Source organism: Lepidothrix coronata, unplaced genomic scaffold, assembly GCF_001604755.1.
Source record: "Lepidothrix coronata isolate B3197 unplaced genomic scaffold, Lepidothrix_coronata-1.0 Scaffold88, whole genome shotgun sequence".
NCBI classification, from domain to species: Eukaryota; Metazoa; Chordata; class Aves; order Passeriformes; family Pipridae; genus Lepidothrix; species Lepidothrix coronata.
The window spans coordinates 3135472-3158680 of NW_016690268.1; the positions used below are offsets into that span (position 1 = coordinate 3135472).

General features: G+C 39.4%; 1 protein-coding gene across 9 annotated transcripts in view; it reads left to right on the forward strand.

Moving 5' to 3' along the window:
- FARP1 (FERM, ARH/RhoGEF and pleckstrin domain protein 1) overlaps window positions 1-23209 on the forward strand; it is a 207261-nt gene that overhangs the window by 149033 nt on the left and 35019 nt on the right. For 8 of the 9 annotated variants that reach the window (XM_017821062.1, XM_017821063.1, XM_017821061.1 and 5 more), the window contains exons 7-13: window positions 3424-3538; window positions 5245-5392; window positions 8102-8197; window positions 8758-8921; window positions 9441-9509; window positions 10256-10331; window positions 12492-12729. In XM_017821062.1, coding sequence (XP_017676551.1) covers window positions 3424-3538; window positions 5245-5392; window positions 8102-8197; window positions 8758-8921; window positions 9441-9509; window positions 10256-10331; window positions 12492-12729 — 906 coding nt within the window. The remainder of the gene's footprint in view (window positions 1-3423; window positions 3539-5244; window positions 5393-8101; window positions 8198-8757; window positions 8922-9440; window positions 9510-10255; window positions 10332-12491; window positions 12730-23209) is intronic. The other variant, XM_017821058.1, reaches the window with a different exon arrangement.

A 23209-nucleotide genomic window follows, 5' to 3' on the forward strand; every position in this document is an offset into this window, starting at 1 on the left:
GGTGGTTTTTCATCATTTCAGAAGAGAGGCAACAGATTCATCATGCAGAAGTGAGATAGTTTACACAGAATCTGAACTTCCACTTTGGGCAGAGGGATGTTGTGCCTCATGTTGCACCTGCAGTTCTTCCCCTTGCCGTTTCCTGATTGCGAGCTGGATATTTTTTTTCTTTTTTTTTTTTTTTCTGTTCATGATTTTCCCCCCTCCCTTTTTTTTGCGTAGTAGAGGTTTTCTAGAAACCTCTGCTAGAAGTTTGTGACTGTCTTTTTTATTTATCCGTCTTGTGTCTCATGAACATTTTTCTGTGAGAATTTTATCTGGTAAGAGTCTATAGCTGTATCCTACCCACATGGCTGTCTTTATTTATTTTCTCTCTAGCTTATTATTCAGTAGCAAAAGAAATATTATGTATTTGTCTGCAACAAAAATAAAACTAAAGAGATGATAAGAGTAATGATATCAAAGTGGAAGGATTGAGAATGCAGGTTAGTTATTGTGTCTTAACGATGTTGTGCCAATGAGTGGTTTCCATGGAAAATATCTGATTCCAGGAGGGCCTTACATTATGTATACAAGCTCATATCATAAACTCATAATATGACAGCAAATAGATTTCTGCTAAATTAACATGTATATTACAGGTTGAAATTTATATTTGAAACATTCTATTTTAAAATACCTTAAAAGCATTGTAGAAAATGTTAGAAGTGAGAGGACACTTTGATACTGCGAATTATGCAGTACAGCAAGCGTGTGAATTAAGAAGATGGACTGACCATGAACCAAAGGTGTGCCCAGGTGGCCAAGAAGGCCAGTGGTGAACTGGCTTGTAGTAGTGTGGCCAGCAGGATCAGGGCAGTGATCATCCCCCTGTACTTGACACTGGTAAGGCTGCACTTTGAATCCTGTGTTCAGTTTTGGGCCTGTCACTACAAGAAAAATATTGAGGTGCTGGAACACATACAAAGAAGGACAATGGAACTGGTGAAGGGTCTGGAGCACAAGTCTTGTGAGGAGTGGCCAAGGGACCTGGGAGTGTTTAGGCTGGAGAAAAGGAGGCTCAGGGGTACCTTATTGCTCTCTACAACTACCTGAAAGGAGATTGTAGTGAGATGGGGGTCAGCTTCTTCTCCCAGGTAACAATTGATAAGACAGGATTAGATTAGATACTAGGAAAAATTTCTTCACAAAAAGGATTGTCAAACATTGGAACAGGCTTGGGAAGTTGTTGAGTCACCATCACTGGAGATATTTAAAAGATGTGTAGATGTGGCACTTAGGGACATAGTTTAGTGGTGGACTTGGCAGTGCTGGGTTAACAGTTGGACTTGATGATCTCAGAGGTGTTTTCTAACCTAAGCAATTCTGTGGTTCTGTGATAAAAGAGCTGAAATACAAAGCATTAGACATACCAGAAGTGCTAATGGAGACAGAATACAGCATGGTGTAATGCACTTGCAAGATAAGAGAAAAAGGATCAGCAATGCAAATAAATCTTTGGCTAAATCACATGAAAAGATTTTAAAGAATAGTTACATGTGAGGCTGACATTGTTTACAATATAACTTTGTCTCATTCTAGATGGAGTGCTACTAGAAAGGCATTTAAGTTGGAAAAGGAGGATAAGGAGGACAGTACAAGGTCAGGGAGAACAAATTCAGAAGTAACTTGAAAGCCAGGAAGACAATTTTGATAATGGATTAGCAGCTGACAAATGCTGAGAACATTATAGAAATCATGTAGAGGTGAAATAAGTCTTCTCTACTCTTGACTTCGAAGAAAGCCCTACAGAAGGCGTGTTAAGCTCATTTGTGTACATGGCCATATGGGTTATGAACTGCATTTTAAAGAATCCAGACCCATGTTATTTGACGTGTTGCAAACTTAGGTGGGTTTATGGCTTCATTAAGAACAGAAACTTGCCTTTGAGTTACAATTAAAAACAACCCTAAAGATTTGTGATTCTGGGATGAGTAAAACTGGATGGAGGGAGCTGTTTCTGAGATGGGCACAAATGGGACAACTTTTAAAAGCAGAATTCTCAAATATTCTGTAGTACTTCTGCTGTCTCGAGGAATGATTGAGAGCAGATGGGGTGAATGAGGGGGTGGAAATCAAACAGTCTCAGTTATCAACTCTTTTGCATCTATGACCTTCAAAATATAAAATGTCATCATGTGCCTGCAGGCAGTTTGGGTCGAAGAGCTGCTGCTCTGTCATTCACAGATGCTTTCGTTCTTCGTCTTCAATGCCTACAGGAGGCTATTGCTTCCCCTCTGCATTTTCAGGTACCTCTGATTCCAGGCAAATGTTTGTCAGAAATCACCCACAGTGTTTTAAACATAATCTGAAACCTTCCCTTTTTCTAAATCAAACTGTTTTGGACAGAACTGGATTACGGGTTCATTTATGTAGGCAGAATGAGTGAGGATGAAGCAGGTGTATCTGAGCTTGGCTCTATGATATCCCAGGTCAACTGTGCAACAATGTGTCTGACTGCAACCTGCATTTAATTTGAAGGCACTGTATTTTAATTTCACTGACGTTACCAAGGTAGCAGCCTTTGTTGCAGCGATGTTGCTATTACTCCATCAGGTTTGCAGGCAGAAGCTGCTATGCCTGGTGAAAAAACCAATAGCAGGATTTTCAGAGGCATTCCAAGAATAGCAAGCAATAAGATAGTAATTTGGCACCCACACATAGATTGCCTGCCCCTCACCCCCCACACCTGCCAAAAAGAGGAAATCTCATTGAATGGGCTGAAAAATGGAAGGTGGGTGTGACATACTGTTGCACACACAGTGTTGAATAACTGCGGCAGATGGGAGAAGCTTTGAGGAGGAGGGAGACAGAATGTGTCTCAAACTGCTGCAGAATTAGAGGAAGACAAATGTTTCATAACCCCATAAGGTGGAATACAAGCCTGCATTCAAACAAGCAAACAGAAACATCTTTCAGATTTTCCCTCAAAGATTACAGTGTGGGACCTGGGCCTGGGGAGGAAGCTTGTGCTTGGCTCCTCCATGGAAAGACACCTGAGCATCATGAGTGTGACAGAGATGGATGAGTTCTGCTGAACTAGTGCTGGCCTTCCTGTTACCCCTGCCCTTATCCTGCACACAAGTCAAGGTATCACTGATGGCTTCATTTGTTCCATTGACATCCAACCACTATTTATTTGGTTATGGGAGATGGAGGGAATCCTTGGACTTCTTCTCATGTATCAAATACTAACACAGGGGAGAAGGGAAGTCACGTGTGGTTGATAACGCAGGGTGAATATGAATTTTAAAACTGTGACACGGCATGCAAGAAACTGTTTGCTTCCCTGCCCTCTTCCAACCTGTCTGGATCTTTTGCATGGACCAGATTATTCAGATTTCATATAGCGTTTTAATAGACTGTTCTTAAAATTCTCCATAGCTGAGATTGGGGATTTTGATGAAACCATAGATCGTGAACACTTAGCGAAGAACAAGTATATACCTCATCAAGAAGCATTAGAAGACAAAATCATGGAATTTCACCGTAACCACATGTAAGTTTTTTTGTTCTTTTTGTTGACCTTCTTTTCCTGTAGAGTAGTTCTAACTGTAAGTGTGTGCTAGATCATAAGTACAAAAGAGATTTGGATTTCAGAGTTTCTCAAAGGTTGCTTCTCAAAAACTGTTAAAGCCCATGAACTTTCGGAAGGTTACTCCTTCCTTTCTCCCATCATCATAACAAGATGTTTAAAGTGCAATTGATTTGATATTCATTCAAGCATGCTGTTATTTTACAGTCTATTTCATACAAAATGCTTCACTGCTGATTTTGTGCAGGTATGATTGCAAGTCACGACTGATCAGACAGGCACTTCTGACAGTAGTCCTTTGGTTTCAAGGACACTGAATGTTGCCTTTTCACCTTTATGTGCTGTATCTTGAGATGAGTGAAGGAGTTTAATGATAGTTTTATGAAAAGCACACAGTACTTGCAGAATTAGGGATTTGGGGGAATAGAATTCAAGATGATGATGCAAATTGGTATCCTAAAGTCTGGAAGGTCTGGAGAAAAGACCAGTGGGAATAAGGTGGTTAACAGAATTACAAATAAGGCATAGAAAGGTACTTTTTTGCTGTCCAGAACACTTCAAGACTTGAACAGTTTCATTTTTGAGCTAGATTGAATTATAGATGAGTGGTAGTAATTTCTCTCATGGCTAGGCTTCACGAACGAAGATTTGGGAAGGCTCTATCCACATTTGCTACAGGCACGCTGGTGGCTTATGAGGCCAATACGTGACAGACATATCCGATTGCAAAAGGCACAACAGAAAGGCTCCTTAGATGGTATATTCTGCAAAACACGGTTCTTTCTGTGTTGCCTTTTTTCCTCGAGAGTGATCCTGCGTGTGTTCTCGAAGGAGACAGCTGCGTTATAGATGGTGTGTCTCCAGGCCTCCCGATTTGAGGCCAGAGTAGACCAGTTATGGTGATCAATATGGCCAAGGCTGAGATGTTGTTTCAGGGAGTCCTTGTATCTTTTCTTCGGGGCTCCTCTCATGTGGCAGCCAGTGGCAAGTTCACATGAAGCAAGATCTTAGGGAGGCGGTGGTCCTTCATCCTTGAGACATGCCCTGCCCATCGCAGCTGCGTTCTCAGTAACATGGCCTCAATACTTGTGACAGCTGCTTGCTCAAGAACAGATGTGTTGGTCACATAATCTGACCAGTGGATGTTTAAGATTATAGCAGTAATAATCACGTTTTGCATACTTTCATCACAAAATTAATGCTTCCCAACATTTATGGTAAGATTTTCATGTCTTCTGTTTGCCTTCATTTTGGTATTACATTCACTTTTACAATGAACAACATCCTTACACACTTCCATTCATCGATTTTTTTTTTTTTGGAATACAGCATTTTTTTGGAATACAGCATATTTGTATTGGAAAATACAAAGGGAGGCAGTAAATTCTGTTAAAGTTAGCAGTTCAAAATCTAACTGTATCTGGTGTCTCAGAGTTAGAGCAATCAAAATTTATAACAGACTGTAAAATCAGTATGTTCTTGGTATTGGTTTAGACTAAGTTATTGTTCTAGCTGATGTAAGGCTGGGGGCATAATAAAACCATACAGATATTATACCTCTGACAGTTTTCAGTCTCTTTGATCAAATCTCTCTTTTTTCTCTGAGTGGCCTTTTGATCTCTATTAAAAGGTGTGACAAATTTGTGTTTCTTCTCGTTTTCTTTCTCAAGGGGACAGACACCAGCAGAGTCTGACTTCCAGCTTTTGGAGATTGCCCGTCGGCTGGAAATGTATGGAATACGCTTGCATCCAGCCAAGGACAGGGAAGGGACAAAAATCAACCTGGCTGTGGCCAACACAGGCATTCTGGTGTTTCAGGTTAGAGCTGCTCAGGACATGATTTTGTACTGCATAAAGCAGAGAGATTTCTGACAGCAGTAAGAATTTAGGACCTCAGCCATGTATCTGGTTGAAAAAATTCAGGAACTTCCAAATTTTTTCTGACAAAGACCTTAAATGTGTTATAGCTGCATTAGGTCCTTTACTTCCAGGGACTCTTACCTTATTTGCATGCACAGTGCAGAACTCCATCTGCATCCACAACATGCTGTTCAAGATGCAAACTGATCCATAGCTCACCCTTTCAAGTTGGTCATGCTCCTACACCTTCTCCATGTAGGAGAAGGTAGGTCTTGCAGTCATGGTGCAAACTAAATGGGTGTGAAGCAGAGACAAGTAAAACAACAGACAGTTGGAATACATGGAAAAGGATGAAGGTAATGCATTGTGAGCTCTCTGTAGTGTTACTTTGTCAGAGCTTTTACAATTTTCTTCACCAGCCTTGGCCATTGTACCTTTGCTGAATCTATGAATCTTACTTCTTTCCCTTAAAGATCCGAAGTATTTCCCTTCTGTTTCTTTCCTCTCCTTTCCTACTCCAGCCAGTCTAGTAAATGTTCATGAAACATCATTAATAAATTTATGAAATTCTTGTTCTGCAGTTCCCCTTAGATAAATAACAAATTGGGCTTTTACAGTTGTGAAGGTACAGGTAGTCAGCTGGTGTAAACTACTTCCATTTCAGATGCATACTACTTAACCTCAGTCTGTGTTAAAAACAGTAAACTGTTCTTTAAAATGTCCCTTATGCAATTTTCAATAAAGGCAATTCATTTTATTTGACTGTAATTAAAACAGTAGCATTTCCAACCTTATAAAGTACTTTGAGACCTTTCATAGAGAAAAGTAACAGCAACAAACAAACCCAGAAATGTCTGACGCAAATGCTCTGAGTTCAAAATTTAAAAAAACCCAGACAAATAAAAAAAGGCAGCAAAATAAATAAAAAAACCCAAACTGATAACTAAATGTGTTGCTAGTAAAACCCCAAAACTGAAGCATAGATTGAAACATGGGAATGATGCCTAAAAATCTTTAGGCATCAAGAACACTAAGATGTTGTTAAAAATTCCCATAACTCAAGTAATTATATGTTCAGGCCCGTCCCCTGCTCTCCCACTGTATTTTCATGAGTTGAGCTCATGAATTGCCAAGCCTTATAAATTAAGACTGTTTCACAAGGTGAAAGTATGTGTCCACACAAAACAGCATGGACTTCACTGAGTCCCAGCAGACAACTGGGATCCTTCTGTAAAGGTGTAGCTGCGGGTTGAAGGCCAAAGGCTTGATTTGTCAAGCTCTAAAAGTCAGTCATCTCTTCTTGACCTAATGTGTTTGTGACTTTCAAAACAATTTTGATTTGTTTTGTTTTGTTTTTAAAGTTTCTGAAGATCTTGGAAATTTTACTGCATCAAGATCCTTGACTGAATGCTGAAAAGGAAGTCAGGCTCTGACCTGCTGGAGTCTGCCCAGCAATTGGCTTCTGTCAGTAGGCTTAGGGCTTCCTTCAACCACTTCATAGGTCAAGAGCCCTAAGTTCATCTTTTTATTTTGGATATAACTGATAGAAATTGAAATATGAGGATCTCATTAGAATGATCTCAATGAAAACAAAGGTTCACTCACAAATGGCATAAGCTGTAGTCAGACTTATTTTAAAGCCTGCCATTTATTTAGAAATCAGTGTCAGTGCTGCTGATTATTCTGAGGAGATTAATTATGCGATCCTTAGACAGCTGGTTGACTTAGCAGAGATCATTACGCTGTCATTACTCCTACAGCCGTCTGGTAATGGCGCCTATATCAGCGTGGGTTTCTGCATTTAGCAATCCTATATAGTTCTCTGAAAGTTCTGTGCTGTGCTGTGGGTATGTTTGTATTGAAGTTTTTACTGAACAAATGGCTGTCATGAATATTTAGAAATGATACCTCCAGTACCTGCTAACACAGATTAAGAATGAAACTTCGGGAAAGTAGGGGTTAATGGTGCAGTGGGTGGGAGTTGGAGTATTATGAAGATAATTTCTCTCTTGCTGTTTGCTTATGATAGTGGTTGCTTTTTCCAGAAAAGCATTTTGTGACTCTTCAGAGACAAGTAATTTGTTTAAATTGCTTTTGCTTCTGGTGCTCCCTATGAAAGGTCAAAATACTTGCAGTATTTTGTACTTCCAATGCAAAACGTGCAGTTGCTTGTTTCCACAGTTAAGTAATATTTAAAGGGATATTTATTTTGCCCTGTAGACACACAAAGAGGGAGGAAATTACCTCATCAAAATGAAGTGACATGTGCCTGGATTCCCTAGATTATCTGTAGCTGGTGGAAAGAGAGTGAGGCACCTTGGGAAGGTGATTTAGTGCACTGAAAATCTGAGTCTGCGTAGTGGCACAATATTGCATCATCTGGGCAAACACGAGTCCACCCTGTCTTGTGCAGTGATGCTAGGTTGGATATTTTCACAATAACTCAGTACACGTAGTCCTATATGCAAGAGTTTAACCATAAGTTCCTGCCTTCAGATGTGGCACCAGATGCTTATATTTTGCATTATCAGAGGATGAATGATAAGAAATATCATCATTTCTAGTAAAGTGAAGAGATAATTAATTCATGACAAGCTTTCTTTAGTGTCTTAGATTTCTTCATTCAGATCTGGAATGATTGAACTCTGCTGGCTTTGTTCCCTGTAGGGTCATACCAAGATCAATGCCTTCAACTGGGCTAAAGTTAGAAAGTTGAGCTTCAAGAGGAAACGTTTTCTTATCAAACTACGGCCTGATGTGAACGTAAGTCCTTGTCAGGAATTGATGAAGCTGACAAAGAGTTATTTGTTAAATTTCTGCTCACAGATCACACATGGTTTTTATCATGTTCACGAATATATTTTTAAAATTGTTTTTTAATTAATTGCTTATGTTCACTGTTGGTACTGTGCACATCAACCTGGCATCTCAGCTGAGCAGTCCTAGCAGAGGAAATGTAAACTGAATCGGTCATAGTAGAATGTCCCAGAGTCATCTTCTGGGTGTGACTCTGGTACTGTATCATCAATTCTAAGTTATAGCACATAAACAACTTCTTCTATTTAATATTCAAACCATTGATATATCTCTGTCATATTTGTCAATGAAAGGAAATTTGAGCAATAGCTTTGATACTGATAGGCAAATCAGTGATGTCCCAAAGTGGGAAGGATAAGGCCTGTTAAGTTTGAAAGCCAATAAACTGAGAAAAAGCTTAAGCTTTTTTTTTTTTTTTTTGATAGCATAGCACCTGATTTGTCAGTGCATTTCTCTAATGTATGTTGCTTGCCTGCTTACATTGCAAATGCTATCCCTATTTTCAGAGTTCGTTCCAGGACACTCTGGAATTCCTTATGGCCAGTCGAGATTTTTGCAAGTCTTTCTGGAAGATCTGTGTGGAGCATCATGCCTTTTTCAGGCTTTTTGAGGAACCTAAACCAAAGCCTAAACCTGTTCTTTTTTCTAGAGGTTCTTCATTTAGGTTCAGGTAAGACCTGCATTCTTCTTTCTACGTTTGCTACCTCTCCCTAAATCTCTGCACAAAAGGTGTGTTTTATACTAGCAGCTGAATAAAGAAATGCATTTCAGGGGTTTTCATCTTGGTTCCAGGGCTTACTGATACCAGATATGGCTGGTATTTGACTGAAAAGGATTCATGAATATTTTTTCTTCATGAGAGAAAAACTTAATCCCTGCTTCCCTTTCCCAGTGTGGTGACTTCCCAGTAATGTAGTACCCTATAGAGGGCACACAGCTAAATTTAAGCAGTTCTGAAATGACATCAAAAAGTAGCTCCATAGCAAAAAAAAGAGGCAAGTAACATGCAAAATGGTAAAAATTTGTGTCTATCTGACCAGGTTCCTTTTCTTATGATCTTGACATGAGTTTCTGCTGATAGTGACAAATATTTTTCTGGTTTCTGTGACTTCATATGAGGGATGTATACATGTTTGTGATGACCAGCTTGTATATTGTATTAAATATTTCAACAATGGTTTTCTTCCAGTGGTCGGACTCAGAAGCAAGTTCTTGACTATGTTAAGGAAGGAGGGCACAAAAAAGTGCAGTTTGAAAGGTGAGAGGAAATAAATTAACTATCCCAATATGTTTTAATCAAATAAAAGTTGTGATTTCCAGAGAGTTATATTTTGAGATCTTGGCACCAGTCCAACTAAAAAATTTCTTCTGTACTGGTTTGATAGTTTATCACATGTATAATATCCTTGTGGTCCTGAATGTTTTGGCAGAAGTTTCATAACTTATAGTTCAGTTAAAATCAATAGTCTTCAATCTGTTTTTCAGCAATGAGTGTCCTATTGTTGCAGATAACTTTCTCCCAGTTTGATTTGCACCCTCTTTGGTGGGATGTGGTTAATTTATGTGAACAGCCATATTCAGCTCAGAGTAAAACTGAAAGTAGCAGGAAAAGTATAGGCAACCTCAAGGGAGAGGTCTCCAGGGAAACTGAAGCTCTTCCAACTTGCTAGAGCCAGTTCTGTCTGAACTCATCTTGCTCATGGTAAGCTGAAAGCAGTGGTCAAAATGCCACAAAGACCATGACAATAGTTCATTGCTTATGATTCATGTTTACGTGAAAGACCATTTTTGCTCCAGTGCCTCTCCCTTTTCTTACGATAGTATGTTTGCAAGACATACCTCATTTAAGTTTAGCAGAAAGGAGTAAAGTTAATCTGATTTGGAGCAAACTTTTATGAAAGCTGTTATTCAAAGGTTTTGTTTTAACAGAGGCATATCTCTTGATTCCTCTTTGTAGAAAAAACCATGAAATAGCTCCTTATGTGATTTTCCTTTTATCTCCAGGAAACACAGCAAGATTCATTCCATCAGGAGTCTGACTGCACAGCCTTCAGAACAGCATACAGAGGTGCCAAAAGAAGTTAGTGATGTTGATGAAACCCTGGGTCATTCCTTTTAAACATTTCTTGTTAGATTACCCTCCACTGATTACTGTTTTGAAACTCCAAGAGCATAGTTTTCTGCTCACTTGCTATTTAACTGGGAGCTGAGGAACCCTGGGTGTCATAAGCTTTGGGTTCTGCAGAGCGAAACAGCATCGCTTGTAGACAACTAGACAAATATAAGTAGCAAACTTGTCTGAGCTGTAATAATGACCACAATCCACAGTGGTACTGCCAGAGTCCTAGGCTGTAGCTGGCTATTGCATCTGGGGAAAGTGTAATTATTTCCCTTCACTGGAAGGTCTTGGTTGCCCATTTCAAGGTGTTAGGTTCTATTAACGAGGGAGGAGAACAATTGTTTCCTCAGAAAAAAATTACAGCTCTGGATTTCTAAGCCATTATCTCTGATAAATACCTTATGTATTTATCCTGTGTTAATAGCTGTTATGTGTTAGGAGTTTGCAAATCCAATAGCCCAGTAGTGGTGAAGCTGCAGCAACTGCATGTTCCCAGGTCCAACTAGGAGTAAGGCTGAGCATATAACTACTATAGGCACCTACATGAATGTACATATACATTATACGTACAGATACCCACACAGTCAGCCACATATGTAAACAGAAACAGAAAACAGCTCTCCCACAAGCACAAACAGTGCCAGTGGCCTCACCCTGTTCCACTCTGGCTTATCTGGAGGAAAGTTTATTAGGGGAATATATGTATACTTATATGCGATATGGTTCCCTCCTGACACTGGTCTTAGACAGTCTATCCAGAAGCAGGCCCCTGGACCTCCAGGTCTCCTAGTGGCTGGTACCTGCACACACGAGCAACAAAGGCTTACAGCCCCACTCCAGTTCCTGGTACTCAGATCTACAGGCACACACATAATGCACACATATGCTGGTAATTCATCTTAGTCTGCCCAGTAAGTTGGATCCTCTGGCTCCTGGTAATAACCTCATGCCGAGAGACACACACGTACAAAGATATCTCTCCACTATCTGGTACAGATTTGGAGCATTGCCAGTAGCTGGCTCTCAGGCCTTACAGTCTTTCCAGTGCCTGGCCTGACTTATGGCTGTTCCAGTACTTGGCTCCCAACTGTCTTACTCACCAACTAGTCTAGTTTAATGTTTGCTGGCAATTACACATTGACCTCCCCACCCAGCCAATACGTACATCCTCCAGTCTCTCCAGTTGCTGGCATGCCAAACACACCAAACCCATGGGCTGATGGCTCTGCTGGGACAGCCTTCAGAGGAGCCAGGTCAGGAAGCTCCATTTTCCTGGCTAGGTTATTGCTTTTCATCTACCTGCCAGTGCTTCTCTGTGCTCATCTGCGTTTGGAGAGGTGAACCTTTGATCACATAACCTTATGTTAGGTAGAGCTTAAATGGCAGGAGCAAGCTACTAGGTTAATATATTTAAGAATGCTACGTGAACCTTCACCTTCCATTCATTCCTTCCTTTCAATATTCATGGGCTCTCTCCTTTCTTCAAATCTAGGAACTTCTGAGAATTCTGTTATAAATGGAGCCCATTTCAAATATCTTATAGCATTTTCATATTGCTAAGAAAAGCTCAGGGAGATGGACCACAGCTGATGGGCAGGTGTAATATACTTTTGTGTGCAGAAAAGCCAGCCTAGGAACTAATGGCAGGTAGTCTCCAGGGAGTCAATGTGGGGTGCTCAAAAGCACCTTTCTAGTGTATCTAAGTAGTCTCTGCAGAATTTTTCATATGTTTTTGTCTTTTCCTCCAGCTTCTCAGAGCAGTGTGATCAGGTTGATGTTCTTAGTGTGTTGATGGTTGTCTTAGGGCATCGAAACACCTCAAATACCCCTTTTTATATTATCACTACATTCTGTCTGCCTTCTCTTCCCTTGCTTAGTTTATGTATTTTTTCTATTCTCCAAGATCAGAAAACTTTTTTAAAATTCTAATTAATTTTGAATCTTGGGTTACCTCTTCTGTTTTTAAAGAGAATCCTATGTTGCTGCAGATGCAGTGCAAAATTCTGTTGTGTAATTACATGTAGCCTTTTCCTTCTGGCTCCCATCCCTCCCAAACCTCTCCTCTCCCTCTCCTCCCTCTCCCTTCGTCTCCCCCTTTCCTTCCCTCTATTATCTTTCCAGAGTGCTAGAGCCTATGGAGACGACAATGATGCTGTAGCAGTGCAGAGCTGTCGGCAAGGAAAGGAGTTGAAAGCCTCAACAGAAGACACTGGACAGCACAAGAGCCCTTCCTTGAAGAAGAGTCCAAAGGAAGGCAGAAAGGTGGATGGAGCAGTGGTGTCAACAGTGGAGGAAGAAGAGGAACCTTCTAAGGACAGGATGCAGCAGAACAGACCTCAGTCACAGCAACCAAGCACAGGTCCAGCTTCCAGGGCTGCTCATGGCAGCAGCACCTCCATTCCTTTCATTGACTGCAGTGATGTAGATAGCGAGTATGATCTCCTCAGAGGACAAATAACCCGGTCATATTCCCAAACAAATGACAATTATGAGGGTGATTTGACCAGTGGTGCCTATATTCACTACAGAGATGAAAATCGCAATAGAACTAGGTATAGGGATTCCTCAGCTTCTCTAAAGTCTTCCCAGTATCTCTCTGAAGAGTACCTTGATGATAACACAGCTGATCTCTCCTTCTACACTGGGGGAAGCCCCAGGATGCCAAGGCATAGCTCTCTGGTTGATGAAATGTTTAGAGGACCAGGGAGCCGTAGCCCGCTGGCCACTCCATTGCCTCCCAGTAGTAAAGGGTCAAGCCCTAACATGAGCCTGAGTAGAACTGGCTCTCAGGGTTATGTTTCAGAAAATGGGCATGACTGCAGGATAAGGACTGGCGAGGAAGATAACCATACCAGCAACTGCCATGGGTATTGCAGATATTCTCCAGGCTCTCAACGGTCTCGTGCACAGAAAACCCAAAATCTCTGCAATAAATCAGTTACAGATCCATTTATCCTAAGTCAGATATCCTCAACCCCTGGGCCAGACTACAGATCAGAGAGGTATTGTAAAGGAGGTGGGGTGGCTAAGATGTCTTCTCCAGAAGGCAAAATGATGGCCAATGGTATGCCAGCTGGGGTACAGTCAAAGCAGAGCCCAGTCATGCAGTCACTACGTGCCAGTGGTGTGGTGGATCACATGGCTGCAATCCAGATGATGGAGGGCTCCACCAGCAGTGGGACAGAATCTAGTGATTCTGACTCGGAAATCATTAACCCCTTCACTCATCCCCTGGTGTTTGGAAATCCCATTGTGCTGAGTTCCTCTCCTATGCCTAGAAATAAGTACTCCTTTGGAAGCCTGCAGCTTGATGAGGAGGTAGAGGAGGATGTGTCTGTTGGCCTCGGTGATGAAGATGGTGTGCAGGTCTTTAGCTGCTAGGGACTGGGGGATACTGTGATTGCTCATTAAAGTGGTTGCATCTTCTAGGGCTTGTGATGAGTGGCTGGTAATAATTTCAGCACATGGGGTGTTTCAAACATCATCATTGTACAGACCAGCCAGAGGAAAAGGATGCTAGAACACAGTAATAAGTCTCAGTGACACTTAACAGTAAACATCTCCTCTGAAAGGCAGGAGGAGATTTATTACTGATTTAGGAAAATTATTACTGATTTAGGTACCTTTGTAAAACTTTATACACTCACCTATTCTTTGTATGAAGTCATACTTTAGGTGTATGTTGTAGCTTCTTTGACACTTGACTAGTTATTTTGACAAAACAAACAAAAATTAAGTAGGTACGGTTTGCTTTTTTGTATGTCTCTCACAATCTTTTTTCTCTCCTGTATAAGGAGAGCAACTTATGAGTGCCTCAACAGAGTTAGGAGAAAAAAAATAAACTTGTGGCCAAATGTAGGCAGCTTGATGTTCAAGAAATCTTGTTGAAATCTTGAAATATGCTGGAAAATCTTTTCATAGCAAGAATGTGTTTGGTCTACTCATCTTCATAATTTATTTTATAATCTTGACTGAGGATACAAATTAGGCATGTATACAGAAAAAATGACAGTATTGGCTTTTTCTTCGGTAGGTTCAACAGGCTGATTTGGTGTTGGAGATTTTGAAACTCCAAACTATTCCTTGGGCAAGAAAGAGAACAAGATGAAAGATATAATTCAAGTGAAAAAAGCTTGAATTGAAACAGCTCTAATAAAGAGTGGTATGAGTATTACTTCCAAGGCAATCCTTTCTATCCTTTATCAGTGTGGTGTAAAGATTAATTGCAGGAGATTTTTCTTCCCTTATTCTTTCAGTGGAATTATTATAGAGACATCAAAGTTCTGTTGTGGGTTATTTTTGGTGGGTGGTTTGGAGATGGTGGCTGTTTAATTTTATTTTTTGCTTTGATCATGAAAAATCTTTATCTGTGCAGGATCCAATTAGTATGTTGTAGGCTATCCTTTTAGTAGTGCCACCTCATAAATTTTTCATCCTCTGACACAGAGAATGATGGGACTAACTGTGGTCCAGGCTGATTATCTTCTGTGCTATACATAGAGTAGCAAGACTTTCACATGTGCAGAAGGACAAAGAGACTAATTCTGTGTGTACTGCCTTTTCACAGGCTAAAAGTATTGAGAATTAAGGCCATATCCTAATAAAATCTGATTTTAGTTTCTTCAAGTTAATTGAGAAAATCCAGATGAAAGGTCTCCTGTATGGAAAGTGTCCTACAGTTACTAGATCTGGGAGACAAGATGTGCTCTGTATGACTGGCCTTAATTTTAACTTTTATACATTTTTCTTGTGGAAGAATGGAACTAAATCTGAGAATTTTTAGATGATGAACACCAGCATTGGCTGAACTGCAGATCACTTCCAATGACCTGCATCATGCAGTACATACATAAAGCAATGATGAATCCATTTACATAAGTACTGATGAACAAGTTACAGGACTCTGGAAATCTAGACAATATAAAATTTTCAAGATTGTTTTTACAAAATAAGAAAATAAGAATTCTTTTTAATTTTTCTAATGCCTTGGTCTATGCACACTTTAAAAGAGTTTAATCTGCATGAAGGATGTTTAAAAATATTAGGCATGTGTTATATACTTTATTTTTTTGCAAGTAAAATATATCTTTGTCTAAATATAAGTTTTAACTCTTTCATCTCCTTTAGTGTGTTGGTTTTTTTAGACATTAGATACCTCATTTTTGAATAGGAATGATTCAAAGCATCTCTTTAGACATTGACATTTTGATAACAGGGAATGTTCTTGTTTATTCCTGTAGTTTAAAGCATTAGTCTAGAAACAGCAAGATTTATAATTAGGGAAAAGCTTGCTTGTATATGATTCTAAAAGAGGGTTATTTGTGTTTTGGGTTTAGAATAGGTGTAAAATAATTGCCTTGAACTTCTCAACACATAAGATGAAATATAGTAGTTGAAGCCCACATCAGCAGATAGCGTGAGCATGGGGAAGTAGGTGCATGAGTCTTCTTTTGATTTATTTTTTGCTGCCTGTGCAGCAAAAGTACCAATATTATTTTATATTATAAAGTAAAGTAATAGCAATCCAGACAGATGAATTAATTGCTTTGTTAGCCAGTAAAATTAGAGTTCAAATAATGGATTTTCAACACAAGGATTTGCAGTCACTTCTGCTACTTAAGAAAAGTGAATAGATTTTATGATCTTTGGATTTAAGTGAATATAAAATTTTGTAAGTGGTGTTTACTATTTTGCATCCTTTCTGATGCTGTTTCCAGGTCTGATTTCTTCTGTCATATAGCTACAAAGATACTGCATTTATAACTTAATAAGAACAAACCTGCTGGTAGCTGGACTTAGGCTACTTGCTAATAAGGTCTCTCAACAATTTTTCCTATTTGAATATTATCCTCAAAAATGCTATATGAGGATTTTTCTCTGACAGTCTTCTGTCATCTGGCATTTTTTCATCTTTAAATGTTTTAGTAGTTATTGTTTTAACGCATGTGGAATTCTTCCAGTTAGAAGAAATAATGTTTGTAAATTACATAGGAAATAATTTCATTTAGGATTAATCACTTCTGCAGTGTTCTAATGCCACTGAAGCTCCGCTTAATATCAGTAGACAAGCATTTAATTAAAAACAGTCTGTGGGCCAAATGCCTCCACCAGACACGTGGTTCATGTCTGAGCCCTTGCCAAGAATGGTTAAGTGAGAAAGCAGTTTTAAATTGACATTTTCACATAGAATCAGGTTCCATAAAATTCACCTGGGAATTTTTTTTCTGTGAGACAAGTCATAAGGACCTTGCAGAGAAGAACAGAAACCTTTGGGGCAAGACTGTAAATGAGATGAGATGGAGGAATTCTTATTCTGGCTCACAAAGTGCACATGGTAAGAGGAGCCTGTCAGTTCTCATTAGTTGTTGCAGGCATTCATTAATCTGCATACACTGGTCAACAGCAGTGATCTAAGCTTACCTGTCTAACAGAGGTAGTGACAGGCAAAGTAGAAGACTTGATTCTCCCATCAATTCCAATAGATTTTGCAATGTGGTTGATGGTACTTTTCCTCTCAATAATTAATTTTCAATCCCATACTGATCAAGTGCCCAGATATCCTTAGGCAGTTGCTACAAATGAGGCAGCTGAATCCCAGCAAGATTGAGCAGCTTTATCTACTCTGAATTGAGTAGTCCTGACTCACCCATCTCCTGTCTTCCCAGAGGATGTGGAGGAAGCCTCTTGTTGGGTTGTCCAGGCATCTTATCACACAGTTGCTAAATAATTCTGTCCACGTAGTTGGATGAATACAGAGACTAGTTGCAAAAATGGTTAGAGGTTTGTCCATAATAATATGCAGATCTAGGTAATCTCTGGATAAAAGGAACTCTTTCATTCTTTGCTATTGCAACTACTTGTCCACATTCAGTCATCCTCGATGATGACAATAGAAAGGTCATGTCAGATAATTTTAAGGTTTCTCCTACTCAGCAGCTGCTCAAACTTATTATGTCCTCTTGGGATCTTCTCCTGGAAGGTTTTTTTGATGTCAGCCTTTCCTAGAGTGTAGTTTTCCTCAGTGACCTGGGATATAAAATTTTAGAATAAATAGAAGAAGGAAACATGGAAAGTGGCAAGTTGATGTAGGAGCCAAGACCTACATAGGATATTGCAGGTATGGAGTTTTGAATAATTGATATCTGAATGGCCTAGACTGCACTGTTTTTGGTTTAAGTCCGTATCCACATGTTCTTGTGCTTGGCAGTAGGGGGATGTTTTCTGAAGATGATTTTTGCCTAGTGCTGCCGTTGTCTCAAGTCACCCATAGGTCATAGGCCTTCCTAACAGGCACCATCCCATTGACCATTGTAATGCATGCTAAATACAAATTATATCAAAGAAAAACTGGAAGAGAAATATCTGTAGCTGCAAAAATGTCAGCAAGTTTTTAGGTTTGCTGTATTTGTGTTTACACTGTGTGGGCTATACAGAGCTAAGATCAGTTAGAGACAGATGAGCATAATAAAAGATTTGCATGTTAACAGTTTGAAAAATCATATCAGTCTATTAGTTTGCTTCATGATTAAAGGACATGCAAAACTAGACAAAATTTTCTCCAAAGAGTAGCACTGGCAATGCTGAACGTAATCATTAGAACCCAGCAAAGGGTGAAAAAACAATGGTTTGTGAATCAGTTCACTAAATGGGGCTAGTATTATTAGACCAGATGCTTCAGGACCTGTATTTTCATCCCTGAATATTTGTAGGACTGGTTTGCATTTGCACCAGCATTTGTGGTGCAGCTTCTGATAATTGAAGCAACTCTATTCATTCTGAAGCAGTAGCATTCATGCCAGAAGTTTCTTTCTGATCTCTCTATCTGTACATGGAAGTACTTGGTGGTGACCAGAGCAAGTTAAATGGAAAATGGGCAAGACAGATCTGAAAGCTGTTTATAGGTCCTTTTTCTTTAGTAAGAAGAAGAGATGTTTTCAATTTTGTCTTCTTCTGTCCCACAACAAACACATGAACGTAAAGAGTCTCCATAATCACCAGAAGTTTCTTCTGGGGGGCTTCAGGGTCAGGAAGACAAGCAAGAGAGAATAACACCCAAAAACTCATGGACTTATTCATTTACAATGCCCTTTGACATAGTGTGCTTTCCACTTTTTTTCTGAGAGTTTAAAGACCCAATAATTTTATAGAGTACTCGGAGAGCAAGAATTATGTTGATCAGTTGAACTGATAATGCAGACCTGATTTTGAATATTGAAAATCAGTTATTCAGATCTCATCAGTATGATTTATATGCAATTAGCATGAACTGTGGCTATTTCTAGAACAGTTCTTTAATAGAAAAAAAAGGGTATCTGACCTATAAATTCTGTCAAATACTCTATTTGTTTAATGAATCTCATTTGTTATAATGAGCCATTAGATTGCTATCAGAATTGACATTAGAATGAAATTTTAATTGCTGCAATTTAACTTCTAATGATTAAAAACAAATTAACAATTCAAGTTTTTCCTGACTTCCATACTTGTTTGAGGGAGTTGGGTGTCACTTAGCCTTGTGCACAAGAACGTGAACCACTGGAGAATCCCCTTCATTCAGCAGCATTGTTGTTACTAGCTGGAAAGGGCAGTTGAGTGGGAAGGAAAGAGGTTCTCTATTCAAGCATGTAATAAAGTGAAGGAAGCCAAAGTCCCTTTTAGTCTTCCAATAATGCTTCTCTCCCTCTCAACAGCTTCAGTTGAGAAGGCAGTTTCTATGTATTTTGGCACATCTCTTTCTCTTCATTTAGGGGATCTATCCTCTTGTCCATATGAAATAAGAGAAACCCTATATATATGAATCTTCTGAAACAAATTTTAATATACAGGTCTTTCTTTTGTTAGCTGCTGTCAGACACAAGCGGTAGGAAAACAGTCCTCTTGTCAGAAACCCAGCTGCTCGATCATGTCTCCTACTTGTTGATGATGGGTTTGGGTTTTCTGATGGTAAGTGGCAGATGCACAGTGTTAACATCACAAGGACCCAAAGCTTAGAGTGATGTGTAACTTTTCTCAAATGTGTGTAGCAGCAGACTGGTTTTAGTCAAGCTACATTAGGAAAAATTTTGCTTGTACTGTCAAATTCTAGGAAAGAAGGAAAGTTAAATCCTAGGAAACTGACATTAGCAAAATATTTTTCCTCTTCTGTTTCAGTAGTTTCTATAGTTGCTGAAATATGCCTAGACAAGGGCGCATATCTTATTTACTTATTTATGATGAAAATAATTGTGCAACATGTGGATCCTGAGCAAAAGCATCTTCTGTGGTTTTCCCTGTGGTTAGGCTATGTGATGCCATTGGTATTTTAAAATATAGAATTTCTATTTAAAAATCAAAGGCATCATATGAATAAAAAGCCAACTTCGGGTGACAAATAGCAGTTTTTCAGAGCATTTTGTCTTCTAATTCTGTGTTCTATAAAGAGCATGTAGAATAAGCTTGGTTTATGTTGTTTGTTATAAAAAGCAGTGAGCACTTTTAAATGTTATGAAATCTGGAAAGCCTGTATGCATGGCTGAGCTGTGTATTCACAGGCATCCTTTTAACAAGTAGGAGTGTAAATAATGGTGGTGTTACTACAGTAAAGAGGATAAAGACTTAGGTTCATAAGTTTGTGTGACATGATGGTAAATATTTTGCTCTAGAATGGTTAGAGTTTTAAGGTGTAATTTTTGTTGAAGATTTTTTTTGGTAAAGTTTTAGCCCCTGAGAACCATAAAAATTGATGGTTCCTACTGATAAAATCAACTCTAAAGGCAGTAATGATACAGCTGTCACTGGAGGTTGAAGGAAAATGAATGCTTTATGATTCAAGAGCTTTCAAACTTAGATTAAAAAGATTAGCTTTCAAAATTAGATTAAAATGCTGCAAATCTTGTTTTGAGAAGAGAACAGGTTTTTACCTTTGATGGTTTTCAGAAAGATCAGAGGTAGTTCTCTCTGTTTATGTCAGAGAATGCTAGAGCTCGTGCCTGTTGCTTTTCCATGAGGCACTTAAAAATATTTGATTAGCTGAATCCTTATTTTTTCCCTTTTCTGCTAAGAAGCTCACCTGGACTCACTAACAAACATTCGTAAGCTTGGCAGTGTTTCACTTATCCAGCCCTCTCCTGATTTCTGTGTGTGCACATGCATAGATTTTTTTAAATAAATCTCAATAGTCAAAATTAATTTTTAAAATTGGCAATGCTGGGGACTTCATTCTCATTTTTGTCATTTGTTTAATACCGTTTAAAGAGAAACATTTTTTGTTTCATTGTATGCACTGTTTTGTCAGCATGTACCTCTCTGGGAGAAAAAGCCTTTTCAATGTTCTGTCTATCCTCAAAGCATGGTGTATCTTCTGTTCCTTGCATTGTTTGGAGCACTGTCTCAATGTCCTTTTACTGCAGAAATGCCTATTTTGTATTGGGAGTACCTAATACGTCCTATTACAGTGATCCTGTCTCACAGAGCACTCCTCACGTCAGAATTAATGAAAACCACCACCAGGTTGTGAGTCTCAAGCTGAGAAACAATACCATATTGAGGAGCAGAGCAGTGGAGGGAAGCGGGGGAAGAAAGCCTCTTTTCCAGTGCATTTGGGCTCCATTGAGCACACCAGATTGCCCTTCATTTCCTAATGAAGGCTGCACCCAGCGATCAAGTGCATCTGCCATAGCTCATAAGCAGGATCACTGCAGGCTTAGGGAGATGTCTTGTTGAAATGGACAGTATCTGTGGCAGAAACTTACATGGGGGATGAAGGTTTCCAATTATATTGGAGCACTGTGTCATGTTGGTTTAGAGACAAACAAAAGCAAACCAACCCTAACCCTGGGTACAGCAGGGAATCCTTCTATAGGTTGCTCTATTTCTGTCTGGAAAGATCAAGGCTAGACAAAGGACTGATGCCCAGTGACCTTGCATTCTTCCCAGACTGTAATGTTCACTCTTTGTTCTTAAGATGTGAGTATACCCTGATGTAGGCCAACAGCAGTTACTGTCTGATTTCACACTCACTACTGTCTAATACTGCAGTATACCAATAAAGCATGGACCTTTACCAACTGGAGAGGTTGCTGGCTACTAAACCAACACCAAGCTTGATGAGACTATAAGCATGTCAAGCCATTTAACTGTGTATGCATGGAATTAATTTTTTATTATTATTTTTAGTTTCACCTGTACCGAAGGCTTTTACTCATTCTAACTGGTATTTTGCTGTAAAACTGTCACTGATTTAATTGTTTTGTCCAATTGCTAGCTGATGCTTTGTCCTAAATATGAGGAAATTGGTTCATTGAGAAGGTGCACCATTTTCCCAAATTCCGCTCACTGCCATGGGCACACATTTTGAAGCTGTGAAGTCAAAGTGAACATTTCTCCCTGTGAAGTTCCTCTTCAAGCCAAGCAGAGTTAGATTGGGTCTCTTCCTGAGTTGCTTTTAATTCCTATTTCTCCTCAAATTCTTTGGTACTGCGTTCAGGGATGTTTGTACATGAATTTATGGCTGTGTATAACTACTTTTCTAACTAACAAACTGTATCCAGTTTGGTTCATGTAATAGGGAAGAGGAGCGCAGCTTGATGAACTGGTTCTTTTGAAGCTTTTGTGAAAGTCAGTGGGATTTTGTTCTTGCATTGAGGGAGAACAGAGCAGAATCTCCATCCCATAACTCTTCAGCAAAATGACTGTGTCGGTTCACAGCTGGAGAGAGGGGATGGACACCCTTATTAAACTCTTCTCCAGTCTAAGGTACTTCAGTGATTGGTATATGAAAACTCTTTTTACTTTATCTGGTGCTATCTGTCCGCCATGTCATTTTGTACTATGCATCTTTCTCTGACCAAAATGTTTAGACACAAGTTAGAACTATGCAACCGGTGTGAAAATGGAAAATTAAGCTGGACTGTGTGGCCACAGCAGCGGCAGCTTTGTTAGATACTTTCTTATTATGCTTTCTTCATATGCTCAGTAATGCCAAGGACAAAGGGGCAACAAGTTGGGTTCCATCTGCCAGACTGGAGTTTAGAAAACACTGATCCCATGTTAAAGCAGAGTAACTGGGATATTGATGTCACCAGCCTCTCTTGACTGCAGAGCAGGCTGTGGAGCAGGCATAAGAGCAAGTAGGCCCTGCAACGTTCCAGGTATTGAGAAAGGCGCTTTTCTGGTTCTTAACATGTTTTAATTTATAATAATAATAACAACCTTGAGAACAATATAACTTTTAACATTGGTGAGCTCTTAAGCTGTATGTGAAGTTTTCCAGCAGAATTTCAGTCATTTTCAATAATGATTGATGTATTCTCTCAGTTTCCATAATTGAGTCATTTTTGCTTTTTGGTACTCCACAGAGAAGGAACATTCCCATGAGCATCTTAACACTGCTATACTATTCCTCACTGGTAAAAAAGAGTGTGGATGGGTGGGTACTGTTTCTTTTGAAGCAGATGCAGAACACTAAATGGCCTCAGTTTGTTATTTAGCAGCTACAAGAGAAAAGGAAAAGAGGAGGAGTATCTTCAGCATACATTGAGTCCCATTTTTCTCCCTCACAAAGAGGGCAGCTCCCCCACGTTAACTTAAAGTCTCTGACCAAAGATTTCTGATGATCTTATGCTGTCTTTGTAGTCGAAAAAGAAGGAGGCAGCAGGCAGTTCAGGTCACCTGTGATGTGAATTGACCTCTGGGACAGACTTTCTTCATCAACTGAAAAATACTGATTTCAACTGTTTTTTCCTTGATATGAGCCATGTTTTAAAGCAGTATCACTCAGCCAGCCCAACGCTCCATAGACACCAACCTCAGCACCAGTCCCTATGGGTTAACATTTGTGTGTGATGGGAGGCTGGAGTAAA